Genomic DNA, 14,224 nt, shown 5'->3' on the forward strand with positions numbered 1-14,224 from the left:
AGTTATTCTGCTATTGATCCCATCTAGAGTATTTTTCATTTCATTTATTGTGTTTTTAATCGATGCTTGATTCATCTTTAGTTCTTCTAGGTCCTTGTTAACTGTTTCTTGCATTTTGTCTATTCTATTTCCAAGATTTTGGATCTGGGAAATAGAATCTTGGATCATCTTTACCATCATTATTCTGAATTCTTTTTCAGATAGACTGCCTATTACCTCTTCATTTGTTAGGTCTGGTGGGTTTTTATCTTGCTCCTTCTCCTGCTGTGTGTTTTTCTGTCTTCTCATTTTGCTTATGTTACTGTGTTTGGGGTCTCCTTTTTGCAGGCTGCAGGTTCGTAGTTCCCGTTGTTTTTGGTGTCTGTCCCCAGTGGCTAAGGTTGGTTTAGTGGGTTTTGTAGGCTTCCTGGTGGAGGGGACTAGTGCCTGTGTTCTGGTGGATGAGGCTGGATCTTGTCTTTCTGGTGGGCAGGTCCACGTTTGGTGGTGTGTTTTGGGGTGTCTGCGGACTTTTTATGATTTTAGGCAGCCTCTCTGCTAATGGGTGGTGTTGTGTTCCTGTCTTGCTAGTTGTATGGCATAGGGTGTCCAGTACTGTAGCTTGCTGGTCGTTGAGTGAAGCTAGGTGTTGGTGTTGAGATGGAGATCTCTGGAAGATTTTCGCCGTTTGATATTATGTGGAGCTGGGAGGTCTCTTGTGGACCAGTGTCCTGAAGTTGGCTCTCCCACCTCAGAGGCACAGCACTGACTCCTGGCTCCTCAATTTGGGACGATTTGTTGTCCATTCATGTATTCCACAGATGCAGGGTACATCAAGTTGATTGTGGAGCTTTAATCCGCTGCTTCTGAGGCTGCTGGGAGAGATTTCCCTTTCTCTTCTTTTTTCTCACAGCTCCTGGGTCTCAGCTTTGGATTTGGCCCCGCCTCTGCGTGTAGGTCGCCGGAGGGCGTCTGTTCTTCGCTCTGACAGGACAGGGTTAAAGGAGCAGCCTCTTCGGGGACTCTGGCTCACTCAGGCCGGGGGCGGGGGGGAGGGAGGGGCACGGGGTGCGGGGTGAGCCTACAGCGGCAGAGGCCGGCGTGACGTTGCACCAGCCCGAGGCGCACCGTGCGTTCTCCCAGGGAAGCCGCCCCTGGATCCCGGGACCCAGGCAGTGGCGGGCTGCACAGGTTCCCGGAAGGGCTGTGTGGACAGTGACCTGCGCTCGCACACAGGCCTCTTGGAGGCGGCGGCAGCAGCAGCCCCATCGTCCCATGCCCGTCACTGGGCTCCGCGCTTTTAGCCCGGCTCGCGCCCATCTCTGGAGCTCCTTTAAGCAGCGCTCTTAATCCCCTCTCCTCGCGCACCAGGAAACCAAGAGGGAAGAAAAAGTCTCTTGCCTCTTCGGCTGCTCCAGAGTTTTCCCGGACTCCCTCCCGGCTAGCAGTGGCACATTAGCCCCCTTCAGGCTGAGTTCTCGCCGCCAGCCCCAGTCCTCTCCCTGCGCTCTGACCGAAGCCTGAGCCTCAGCTTCCAGCGCCGCCCGCCCCGGCAGGCGAACAGACAAGTCTCTCGGGCTGGTGAGTGCCGCTCGGCACCGATCCTCTGTGCGGGAATCTCTCCGCTTTGCCCTACCCAGGTATGTGGGGAGTTTCTTGCCTTTTGGGAGGTCTGAGGTCTTCTGCCAGCGTTCAGTAGGTGTTCTGTAGGAGTTGTTCCACGTGTAGCTGTATTTCTGGTGTATCTGTGGGGAGGAAGGTGATCTCCACGTCTTACTCTTCCGCCATCTTCCCCGGAAGTCAACACTTGACTTTTTAAGCCCGAAATGTACGTAAATGGTTATAGATTGTTGAAGATTGGACCTAAAAGGCAGAGTAGCCATGGACTTTTTTTGTAGCTATTAAACTTCTGTAGTTATGTTTCCAAGTCCTGAACTGTGTTTCTAATTGCACCTTAGGTCATTGGCACTGAAAACGCTTCTGTAAACGTTATTTCAAGTCCTTGTTCTTTCACCCTAGAGATACGGAAAGTTAAGAAACAAAACAAAAAACTGCTTACTAGTCCCTTCCAGGTGTTACCAGCCTGCTTCAGCCCCAAAGAGCTTCCCATCCCTTGGCATGGGACTGCTCAGCATTTATAATTCTCAGCTATTGATTTTATTCTTGGAGGTTGTAACACCGATATATTCTGAGGTCTATTGGTCCTACATGAGGAAGAGCCACAGTAATTCATTCTAACACTGGAGTCCTGTATCAGTGGGGAAAAAGGTTTTTTATTGGATTTGCTCTAGGCTGTGAGTCTTCTTCTCTTTCTAAAATCATTATGTTAGTTAAAATGAGCCTTTGTACCAAAGAAAATAATCTGTCACAGCTTGGGATTAGAGAACTCTCCAGGGGAAGAGCTCAGATTTACGGAAGAAGGAGTTAATAACATTGACTAGAGACAAGCTCCCAACTTGGCCCGCTGTGGCTCGCCACTTGTAATTCTCATTCTTTCTTCTACCTCTGCAATTTCCTCCCCTCTTTCACTACAGCTCTTTTTCACATTTAGACAGCCTGCTGTTTTTCGTTACTCATTTTGCTTATGTTCTGGCCTCTTCATCGTCTCTTTCCCACCTATCCTTCCCACCTTTGAGGACACTCAGTTTCTACTCCTTCCTTGTCCCCATATTGACTCTATTTTCCTGTGTTCTCCAACTCTCCAGCTACATTTGTCATCTATTCCAGTTTGTACTGCTGGGGTTTTATCCCCACTATTTCTGGTAAGGGAGACCTGTTTTCAGTATTTCTCTGTAGAGAAATGTGTGTGTAAGAGAAAGAGAGAGAGAGGGAGGGTGGAGAGATTGAAAGATACTGAATAGCACATTTATGGCATAGGCTTTTGAGAGGAGAGTGACGGAAGATTTTGGGTTGGGGGGGGAGATTCCGACCCCTTGGGAATGTCAACACACATGGCATATGAGTGAGATCCTTCACACCGGTGGGGCATCAGTCCCTGGAATGTGGCTTTACAACGCGTGTGAACATGGGTGGGTCTGGAGGCCAGCAATTCTCATGTATTTCCTCCGTGGCTGGCCCTCAGCAGAGCAGGCAGCTCCGCTTACCCTTTCTTCAGGCTGGGGCTAAGCCCCATTAAGCCACAGTGCACCTTTTTCCCTGAGGTCGCCTCTATCTGACTCACATGTCGTACAAACGTGGCGGTCGTTCCTGGTTTGGGCAGGTGTTTTCCTGGAGACGGGGAAGGGAGAAGAAACCTCCTGGCTCCATCCTGCTTCTGCTGAGCGGCAGAATGAGGACCCAGAAAGGCGAGACTGTCGACAGGGGAGGAATGAAGCTGAAAGCAGGACGGGTACAGACAAACCAAAATGCGGATGTTCTGTCTGCACGTCTCAGGAATTGGCTGTATTTGTAGTTTGCTCTCAGAGTAAGAATTATGATTCTTACGTCTGAAAGGAACAATTCCCACAGCTTGTCTAAAAATGAGGTGTGTTTAAGGAGACATTCAGGTAAGTACAGTACAGTGATCTTCCAACAGGGGTGACTGAAATGGTGGAGGGACTAGGGAGAACCTGCAATTCCTCTGCTCTTCCGTGAGACCGAGTTGCAAATCCGGAGAGCGTGCGATTATTAAAACTGGAGAAAAGTTCATTTTTCTGAAGATGAATCTCTTAGTGGCAGCTCCATTCAAATTCTGTGGCTGCTTTGCACACAAGGTTCGTGCTTTTATAGCATTTTTTAAAAGATGGATTTAATGGACTGAATTCATTTAGACAGGAGATCAAATGAATGAGTGGAATTAAATACCCATCCATATGGCTTTCAGTCACTGTGTAAGCCACTCGACCACCCGACTTCCCTAATTAAATGACAGTGCAGTCCCTGCACAAAGGCTGCGATGGATAAGTTAGTACTTGGTCAGTGCTTTGAAGATGAAAATCACGATATGAGTAATGAGCAAGGATTCTTCCCCCCCAACCCCTTGGGCTGGAAACGGCATCTCTTGTGTTTTCCCACTGCACCATGAGTCACTTGGGTCAACATTGCAGAAAACCTCCTCCTCCCAAGGAAGAGCAGGAAAGACACAGTAACAACAGGCTTTTATTTGACTTACAAGGCAAATTAGGAAAGAGCCTGAATCCATTCACATCTGTACAAGGAATTATACACCAGACACATTTGCTACCTATAGACGCAGGTCATATTTTACATGAATTTATGCATTAAGAAATCACATGAAGATTATCTTGTTTAGACATTCATGAAGCTCAAACATCCCCCGAGAGCGCTGAAAACAAAATTCAGCTTTGTCCCTCCTGAGAGCTTGGCTCACATCTCTCTTGGTGCATCTAAGCTCTGCATCAACCCCCCCTCCAAAACTAATGTTCAGGTTTATCTGCTCTGAGGGTGTGATTATTTTTAGTGGGAGGAGCTTAGAGGAACTGCAGACTTGGAAGTAAAGCGTGAACCATTTGGCAAGATCTGTCTGCTGCGAATCTTGCCCCTTCCTGACCACCCCCACTGGTTCCCCTTGCAGGAAAGCCTAGACCCTAACTAGTTATATGTTCCAAACTTTGCTGGGAGCTCTTTTTTTTCCCCACCAAATCCAAACACTCTCATTTATATATGTTTTTCTTCTGGATTGTTCTGACACAGATAATTAGTCACGCTAGATTGTCGGGGTTGACTGACGACTGATAGTTCTGACGCGCCCCATCCGAAAAGTTGCATAACCCCAGTGTAAGGATCCACGCTGCTGGCTGCAATGCCCCTCACTGTGCCAGAGTGTGGGATGTGGGGCATCACTTCAGCCCTGGCAACGCCTCCCTCTCAGCTGCACCCTGAAATTGGTCACAGCCGAGAGCACGGCATTCCCACCACAGCTGGCAGGGTCACCTCTTACTGAGGCAGCCGGGGGGAGAAGTGTGGGAAGCTCACCTCAAGGATGGGAGGTGAGAGGGGGTAAATGTGGGGCTGGGGAGGAGGTCGGATGCCTCAGGGGAAAAATGCACCCCTGCTGGATGAGATCCCAAAAAACTGGTTGGAATGGGAGAAAGGGAAGAGAGAAAACTCTCTCCTCGGATAGATTCAGATATAGGCCAAGTCCAAAAGACTTTGGGGAGTTAATTGGAAAATGATTATGCTTATCTGCTTCCTGCCAATCTATATCCACAGAGCAGAAATAATTATAGATACTGTGGACACACTGTGGCTTTGTTTGAAATTATACTGCTTAACAACGCTTCCTTGATATCACCCTCGGCAGGGGGCAGGAGAGCTGGTTTGAGCCAGCAGGTAACACTGTAGGGACAAGGTGATGTTGTTTGCAGGAGTTTCTCACATTGGGTCATTTTTCTCCCCCCAAGAAAATTCGCTGCAGCCGTGAAAAGGAAAAAAAAAAGCGTTGATACTAATTTGGTTTCTGTTGAGTTTTAGCATGTCATTCACATAGCTGTCTTAGCAGAGTAAGCTGACATATTTTTTACACAGTTTGGCTCTTAGGAACCAAAAGCAGGGTCAGCACTGTAGATTAGAATCAATTCAGTGGAGGGAAAATAACCCTTTGGAGTATATCTTGCCTTCCCTGAGCACGTCGCAGGCATTAGCAATAATGGGAGCCCTGTCTGTGCATGGAGAGGAAGCATCTATCGTTCAGGCTCCCACCCATCCTTGCCCCAGGCTGTGCGGTCCCCTGACCTTCACAGTGGGTGGGATGACTCTGGATTCATCATCTCCTAACTTGATGCTGCTATGCACAACACACACACACACACACACACACACACACAGTGTTCTTTGCTTCTGGAAGAAACAGGAGGGAATGGGGACAGCAGCTGCTGAAACATGGCCCACACCAATGAGGGGACCAAGCCTTTTGGGACATGGATGTGAACTGACTGTGTTTGCCCTCCGTGGAGGCTGTGCCATCTTTGCTAGGCTAAAGTTGCCCAGTTTGCTAGTCTTCTCCAACTTCAGGGAGCACTAGAGAGGCAAAGAAGAGGGTCAGGTTTTTAGGTTCTTTTTGTCCACTATGTGTGGCTATCAGTACAACTTCTCAAACAAGCACAGATGCATCAGAAAAACATTAAGCCAACCCATTAAAAGAGTGCTGGATTTGGTGTCAAAAATGGCTCACCTGGATTAATCTCCAAAATATACAAGCAGCTCATGCAGCTCAATATCAAAAAAAAACAAACAACCCAATCCAAAAATGGGCAGAAGACCTAAATAGACATTTCTCCCAAGAAGATATACAGATTGCCAACAAACATAGGAAAGGATGCTCAACATCACTAATCATTAGAGAAATGCAAATCAAAACTATAATGAGGTATATCACTTCACACCAGTCAGAATGGCCATCATCAAAAAATTTACAAACAATAAATGCTGGAGAGGGTGTGGAGAAAAGGGAACCCTCTTGCACTGTTGGTGGGAATGTAAATTGATACAGCCACTATGGAGAACAGTATGGAGGTTCCTTAAAAAACTATAAACAGAACTACCACATGACCCAGCAATCCCACTACTGGGCATATACCCTGAGAAAACCGTAATTCAAAAATAGTCATGTTAAAAAAAATGTCATGTACCACAATGTTCATTTATATTGCGTAGCACAGGGAGATCAGCTCGGTGCCTTGTGACCACCTAGAGGGGTGGGAGGGAGATGCAAGAGGGAGGGGTATGGGGATATATATGTACGTGTAGCTGATTCACTTCTTTATACAGCAGCAACTAACACACCATTGTAAAGCAATTATACCTCAAGAGATGTTAAAAAAAAAGCTCACTTGCTGTTTCTATGTATACATGTGCTCTGATGCAATTTCATTTCTTAATTTTAAGACAAGGATGAATGAGGTACTGAAGTAGGGATCCCCCTGTTCTCAGCGGTATAAACCATTCAGGAGATGGCACCTGTACCATCTGACTTGTCTATTTCTGCTGCTGTGTTTTCTCTTTGAAACTCCAGATAACACTGCCAACTTTCACTTTGAGTGTCTTGAATGGCCATTTATATTTGTCACCTATCCTTTCCAGAGGCTTCACTGGACCGGGAGGTGGAAGTTGGCCTGGGTCCTAGCCCAGCTCAGCCACCATCTAGCACTGTGACCTTGGGCAGATCACCTCTGCAAGCTCCCCTCCTCAGTTCTCTAGACCAGAGCGGAGAGATCTCCAGGATCTTTCCCCGCTCTGAGTCTCTGAGAACTCCGCTGCTGTAGTCTTCAGCATCAGTTGCATTGAGGCAATTGCAAATCAGGCATGCAAATCAGGAAAGTTGTTTTAAAGGGAAGGCAACTTTGCATTGTAAGTGGTTTGTCTCAGTTCTGTGATTTAGTGGCTCCAAAGATTCATATGAAAAGATGAGTTGACATGATTTAAGCCCCTTGCAAGTTCAGCGGGGGAGCTGGCCGGAGTGCTGAACTCAGCCTCTCTTCATGACAGTAATGCGACCTGACTGCACAACTCACAAAACACCTAATCCTGCTGGTCAGTGACAGTACCCCCAGGACAGAGGCAAGCAAGAGTGTTCTCAGCAAGCTCCAGACTTATGGCACCAGGCATGGAAACAGCTAGTGGAATTTCTGAGGACACTGCATTCGATAGTTCCCAGATCTGTTAAGAGTGCTGTATTTAGCTTAGGACAGTTTGGGAATAGCCTTGGAGAGAGTGCACTGCCACTCAAATGAATATTAATAGTGCAGGTCTTGGAGCAAAGAAAATATTTCTTCAATTCAGCATCTGGTATGTATCTGATAAGGAAACCGTTCCTCGGTGTTAAAAGGCTTGGGGCACGGGGGTGTGATGAGCATTCTGAAACCAAGAATCAGTACCAATTGGAAAAAGAACTTACAGTGTAAACCAAATGGTCTGAGCGTCCCAAGCGCCTAAGTACCTTCTCCCCACAATTCTTCCCCTCAAAAATTTATTTCTTGACGATACTATCAATCGGTCTCTTTGTTGCTGTGTAGCATATTAATGATTCTCAAATGTTTTCAGTTTATCCAAAATGGAAACACTTGCACCAGAGCTGTATTCCCCCCAATCAACCCACCAGCACTTTTCTCCCCCCGCCCCCCGCACTCGCCACTCCGAAGAGAAAAGCAAATGCAATGCGAGATGCCCTGTCAGGGAGTTTGCCCTTATTCTGGGGAAGCAGGACTGACCTTGCCCCCACCTGTCTACATTTTCTCAGTCAAGGAGGCAGTCCTCACAAGTCCTTTCTTTAGCCTGAGGTTCCACTTCCCTATTAACATAAACACAACACTTCACTGAAGCTGGAGTATAAGAAATTTCCTGCTTCATGTGTTTTATGTCCCATTATTATTTTCCCTGCACATCACGTGCCTCTCTGAGGGGCAGAGGAGGATGTGTCTGGCACGAGGCTTTAGGGGAGGGTCCCCGCCACTCAAAAAGGAGGAGGGAAAGACCAAGTCATAAAGGAATTCATCCAGAGATTCTCCTTCTGCCCTCCCAGAAGGTCTGGACTCCCAAGAGTTCTCTTCTGCTCTGAGTTCCACATCCAGGAACTCAATTGCCAGCCTCTGTGGTATGGCTGTTCCCCTTTTGTCTCAGTCTCTGCAGTGGTGCTACATGTCTGCTTTTCCCCTATGGCTGGGGCAGGAGTGCTAGGTTTTCCCCCTCTAGCCTCTCTGATGCTCATTATTTATGGGATGAGGCTGGAGGCAGGGCAAACATTCAGTAGCTCAAAGCATGGATGAGTCAAATCAGTATCTATCCCACAACCCCAAGCAACATCAAAACCACCACAGTGACTTAGTACTTAGTGATTTAGTACGTAGTGGGAGAAATCAGAGTTGCACACGTGCACATACAGACTATTCACAGCAATAGAGAAAAATGAGCAAAGTACATCCAAGCTCCCAAGTGGGGGAATTTCAAAGGGCAGGGGAAGCCTGCCTCCACGGTCACAGTGGGGACTGGTAGAGTCCCCAGAAAGAGTCTCTTCTTGGTCACATCCCCTAAAGTTAAGAGGGTGCACCCAAACACCCATGCAAGATACATAATCTGTTCACAAGTAAAAAGCACGTCCATGGAGAGGTGGAGGCAATCTCTCTCTGCCTTACGGGTTCCCACAGTAACAAGTATACACCCCCAGCATGGACATTCCTGAAGTCCCCTAGATGAGCCCCACAGGATTCCTGAGCATCTCTAGAATAGTATTCAGAGCTCATACCCAGGGCTGGACTCCTGGGTGGCGGGCCTGCCTTGGTTCCCTGGGCGTGGTGGGCACAGGCACCAAAGCAACTCAAATATCCAGGGAAGAAGGAAGGACCAGAAAAGAAAACTTTCGGGCACCTTCTCAATGTTCATTCTCAACACCACCCGCTGGGGCAGTGGATGGTGAGATGAGGGCCCAGATGAGGGAAATGAGCAACCCGGACATGTGCCCGGGCTCCCTTAACGAGGAGGCAGGTCGGGGGTGGCTGGCGTTACCCAAGCTCCGTGCTTGGCTGAGGTTGCATCCGCCTCCTTCGGAGCCACGTCCTCTTACAAGCCCCAGTCCCACTAATAAGCCATTGACCTTGAGTTTGAGTCCGGGGGAACCCCAGGGGCCTTGTGACTTAACAGGAAGAAATCCTCCTCGTTTTAGCAGCAATCGCTTTTTCTTCTCTGCCCGCCACAGTGATCAAATTAACAGGCTGCTTCTCCTCAGAGAAAATGTGTCCACAGGTCCCAGGAGGCAATGCCCATTTGCCTGTCTGATGGGCTTAGGGAGGGAAAGCAGGGAAGTATGTGTGTGTGCATGTGTAGTTCCCCCTGCACTCCCTTCCCCCGTTCCCCGGGAGGGTCTCTCCCACCTGGGATGGCTGCCCAGCTGGCGGCGAGACCACAGGGAGGGCAAGTGCTGGAGTCTTAGCTGCCGGAGGCCTGGCAGGAGGCTGCGTACACACTGCTGCCCACTGTGCCCTCACAGCTCAGGCTGCTGGTGGGACACTTGAAGGGCTTCATGCTGCTCTCCCTCTGGATGTGCAGGTGCTCGAGCCGCCAGCGCTCCCAGGTCTTCCGAAACTCCATCTGGACCTTCCGTGGGAGAAGGAGGGAAGCAAAAGCCATCATGCAAACCAACTGCCCACAATATGGCCCCATTATTACATTAGTAGGGAAGAGAAAAAATCCACCGCATTATATTAAGTGACACAAGTCAAGGCCTCCGGGCACCTAAATTAATATCCCAATGAAATTGTTTATCGTTGTCTCCTATTTTCTGCTGCTTCTCGGGAAAGAGCTGGGCGGGCTTGATGATCTAATTGGTCTCTTCCATCTCTAAACTCTGTGACTCAGCTAAGTACCTTTTACAATCCATCACATTATTATTTAACGGAAGAGAAGGAGTGACAGAGAGATGTGGGGAGACGGAAGATGGGAGAGAGAAGAAAAGGAAAAGAGAGAATCTGACTTCAGAGCAAGCACTCTGTGGATTTCAGCTTGGATGACTGAGAAGAGGGACAGCCCTCCCTGCCCCTCATGGTGTCCACACCAGACCTTTCTAAACTCCCCGAAGGCTTTTATCCAGGCCCCAGTGCCTCGTGGGGGAGGAAGAGGGGACGGGGAGAACGAGGCTGGGACTAGTAGCAGCAGTGAAGAGGGGGCTGTGGACAAGGGCTTCTCAGCCTGGATTTGAACTAATCCCATCCAGGAACTGGTCCCACCCCATGGTGGGTGCAGCCCAGGTGAGTTCAACCAACCAGAATCCCTGCTGTGCTGGGCTTAGCCTCCCCATCAGGAAAAGCCTTCTCAAGAGAGCTGATGCTTGGGGACCAGGTTGTGGGAGCAGAAGGATACAAACCAAGTAATGCTGCAGAGCCCAAGTCACTTGAGGGCTTGAGGCAATGCCGTGGTTCCTTGTGATGGCCCATGATTCTGGTCCCCCAGACAGGCTGCTGGAACTTGCACAGCCAGCCCAGGGCATCTGGAGTGCCCTGCCAGGAGATGTGCCCATGTTTGCTTTCCAGAGCTTCTCTGATGCCCCCTCGACCCCCACCGCCTTGCCACCAGGCTTCCCCACATGAGGGTATCTGGGGCCTGGGCTGTCCCTCTCAGGCCCCAGCCACCAGGACAGCCAGCTGTCAGCAGCCCCATCAATCCCTGTGCAAACACCCCGCTTCTCTTCCTGCAGGGCTGCCATCCATATAGCTAAGCCCAGCAGGGTACCTGGTGTGGCCACAAGCCATTCCTTAAAAGAACTTTCTCTGAACTGAGTGAAGCTGAGATGGCCCAGAGCCTGCCTGCCAGGATGGCCCCAGTATCCCAGGCAGCGTCACCAAGCTCAGGCTTGGGTGAGGGAAGGAGGCTGAGCAGACACCACCCATGGCCCCCCCTGCTCTGTGCCAGTTTGATACCTGGCTGAGTGTGTGACGCATGTGTTGACAGCTGGGATGAGGACACCCGAGGCCGGTGGTGGCCTCTGCCTGTGCAGCAGCAGGCAGGCCAGTCTTGTGGCACAGCCCTTAACTGGGGAGGTGGGGACAGAGACGGTAAACTGAGGGACACCCATGGTAAACCACCTCGGGGACTGGAGAGGTCTCACGGACACCAGCAAGAAGTCGGACAGCACCAGGACTGTGTCCCCTTCCACCTCCCTCTCCCTCAGCACTTTTCCTGAACCTCTGCTGTGGCCCCCGTAATGACAATTGTCATTAGAAACCATCATTCACGGGGCGCTTACTATATGCCCAGCACTCTCCGTAGATTATTAACTTTCACAGAAATCCTATGAGGCAGCTCATGTTAGTCCCTGCTTAAAGGTAAGGAAACTGAGGTGTAGAGATTTAAGTATTTCTCCCAATCTCAGCCAGGACCTGAACCTAGATCTGGGCTGACTCCAAAGCCGGTGTCCTAACCCTTGGTCTCCTGCCGTCCATGACTTTTTTTTTTTAACTTTTATTTTGGCCATGCCCTGTGGCGGGTGGGATCTTAGCTCCCTGACCAGGGATCGAACCCACACCCCTTGCACTGGAAGCGCGGAGTCTTAACTACTGGACCGCCAGGGAAGTCCCCGCCCATGACTCTAGGCCACACGTGTTTCTGGCCGTGTGTCCCCGCCTCCCCTACACTTGGGAGGTGCACCACGAGGGCCGGGACCACACCTTCCTTCCTGGACCTCGCACAGTGCCCAGCATACATCAGGTACTCCCGATACGTGTTTTTTTAAATGAACCAAATGAATAAATGACTAACTAAATGAGCACCTGACATTGGGTTTCTTCTATTACTGAGCTCTCACAGTGAAACAACAAAGATGACAACACAAATCCTGGCCCCCTGTCCTAGCACTCCTGTCAGCGTGCCTCCTCACCCTCAGTTTACCCTCATTCCTGCCTCTGATGTCCTCGGGCTGGGCACCACGCCAGGCTCTGGGATTTGGGCTGAGTTGGTAAAGCTCATTCACCTGCATTTACACTTGGGGAGAGAAGCAGTGACTGCCCCGGTTGCACAGCCGGGTAGGAGCAGAACTCAGGACCAGCACTCAGGCTCCTGAGTCACAAGAGCCACAGCAAAGCCACCCCCAGGCCTCCCCTCCCGTGTCCACTCCCCGCCCACTGGCAGCTGGCGCAGGCCTTGGCAGCCACGCAGGACCAATGCCAGGGCCATCTTTTCTCCTTGGGTCACAAGTACCCCGCATTCCCAAGGCAACCCTGGGTCTGGAGAACAGCTCTTATGGACAGAGGTCTCAGCCCAGGAGCCACGTGTGTTTCTGTGACCCAGTGATGGTGACATGTCTGTCCATGGGCCTGGAGGAGCCAGGGCCTGAGGTGTCTGCGGAGGGTTGAAAGGAACCGGGCAATGTGCCTGAACAAGGCAGGCTCTCTGGGCGCTCCGAGCGGGGTCTCCTGGGAGAGCCCGAGGGGAGAGGCCAGCTGGGGATCTGCTCAGCAAGAACCCCCGACCCCGACCCCAGCCACCAGGAAGCCACGGGTGGCTTCCCATGGTGGACAGGGTCCTTGCCTGCACGCACAGAAGGGAGCTTTCTCCTTCCAGTCAGAATTCATTTCAATCCTGACTCTGCACTATTTCCAGGCCAAACCTGGGGCATGTCTCTGACTCTCTGATCTTCAACGTTCTCATGTGTGAGAAATGAGAATATCGAAACCAGAATTTTAGCAGGGATATTTTCTGCGGGGAGGCAGGGACAAGTAAATGAGATGGTGATTTTTAAAGCCCCAAGCATGTGACTTGTAACAGTCACCACCACTTGTTCACTCAAGACCCTCTTAACATGAGGCTGGGTCTTCCCCAAGTTCATATATGGTTAGGGCATCCTGCACATGTATGTGTGTATGTGAGAGAGAAAGAGAGATGGAGAGACCCAGGCACAGGAAACCACACAGGGATAAGGTGCCTCCTCCACTCCAGTGCCTCAGTGGGGTGAGTAGGGATTTCAGCTGAAAAGACTGAACCCCACTGCAAAACCACAGGACGGCCAATGGTAGCAGCCCACCAGGGCTCCACGTCCCTCCGCAGGCCTTACCTCATTGTTGACAAAGCAGTACAAGATGGCCACCATCAGCCCCTAGAAGCAAGAGTCACGTCAGCAGGAGGGAGGGGAGGGAGGCGCCCGGCAGGCAGGCCTAGTCTGAAGCTCCTTGGGGCTCTGCCCCAACATCCCCCTCCTTAGACTGGGCAGCCCAGTCAGGCCCAGAAATGGGGTTGGTGGGCTCCTTCTCCTTTCCTTTCTGGAGGAATGAGAAGACCCCTTGCTTAGAAACTACGGAAGTTCTTCGACCACCCGCTCCTGGAGGAGGCCTGAGCTGAGAAAGTCCACCTCTGATCACACGGAATTTTCCCTGCCTGGACCTATTCGTTCACTCAGGAGCCCCAGTGCTCCAGGCCTGTGATCTATTTGTGTGTGTGCACATGTGTAAGTGCACACGCATGGATCCACATGCTCGTGGCCATCCCATAAGACATTTGAGGAGCTGGGGCCAGTTTCTTATATTCCTACACCCCCATTGACATTCGTACCCCCTCAGCATCATCTAATACTAGTGGAGAGGCTCAATTCTTGGCTTTGGAAACTATGCGACCTGGAAAATCTCATTGTAACATCTCTGAGCCTCAGTTTCCTCCTTTGGAAAATGGGATAATGCTGCACACCTCCTGGGATTCTGCTAGGATTAGCTGCACAATGTGTGTAAAGCACCTGACAGGGTACCTGCCGCCAGCTAGCAGCCCAGTGGACAGCAGTTGCCATGCCAGGCTGGGTGCCCTCGGCGACATC

At 50.3% G+C, this 14,224-nt stretch overlaps 1 protein-coding gene across 1 annotated transcript in view; it reads right to left on the reverse strand.

Annotated features, from left to right (window-relative positions):
- Positions 1–9,858: 9,858 nt before the first annotated feature.
- Positions 9,859–14,224, reverse strand: part of GLP1R (glucagon like peptide 1 receptor) — a 31,620-nt gene continuing 27,254 nt past the window's right edge. The window contains exons 12-13 of the mRNA XM_060110315.1: positions 13,475–13,516; positions 9,859–10,026 (exon numbers count right to left, since the gene is read on the reverse strand). Of these exons, the coding sequence (XP_059966298.1) occupies positions 9,859–10,026; positions 13,475–13,516 (210 nt within the window). The remainder of the gene's footprint in view (positions 10,027–13,474; positions 13,517–14,224) is intronic.

The sequence above is a fragment of the Mesoplodon densirostris genome, chromosome 10 (genome assembly GCF_025265405.1).
Source record: "Mesoplodon densirostris isolate mMesDen1 chromosome 10, mMesDen1 primary haplotype, whole genome shotgun sequence".
NCBI classification, from domain to species: domain Eukaryota; kingdom Metazoa; phylum Chordata; class Mammalia; order Artiodactyla; family Ziphiidae; genus Mesoplodon; species Mesoplodon densirostris.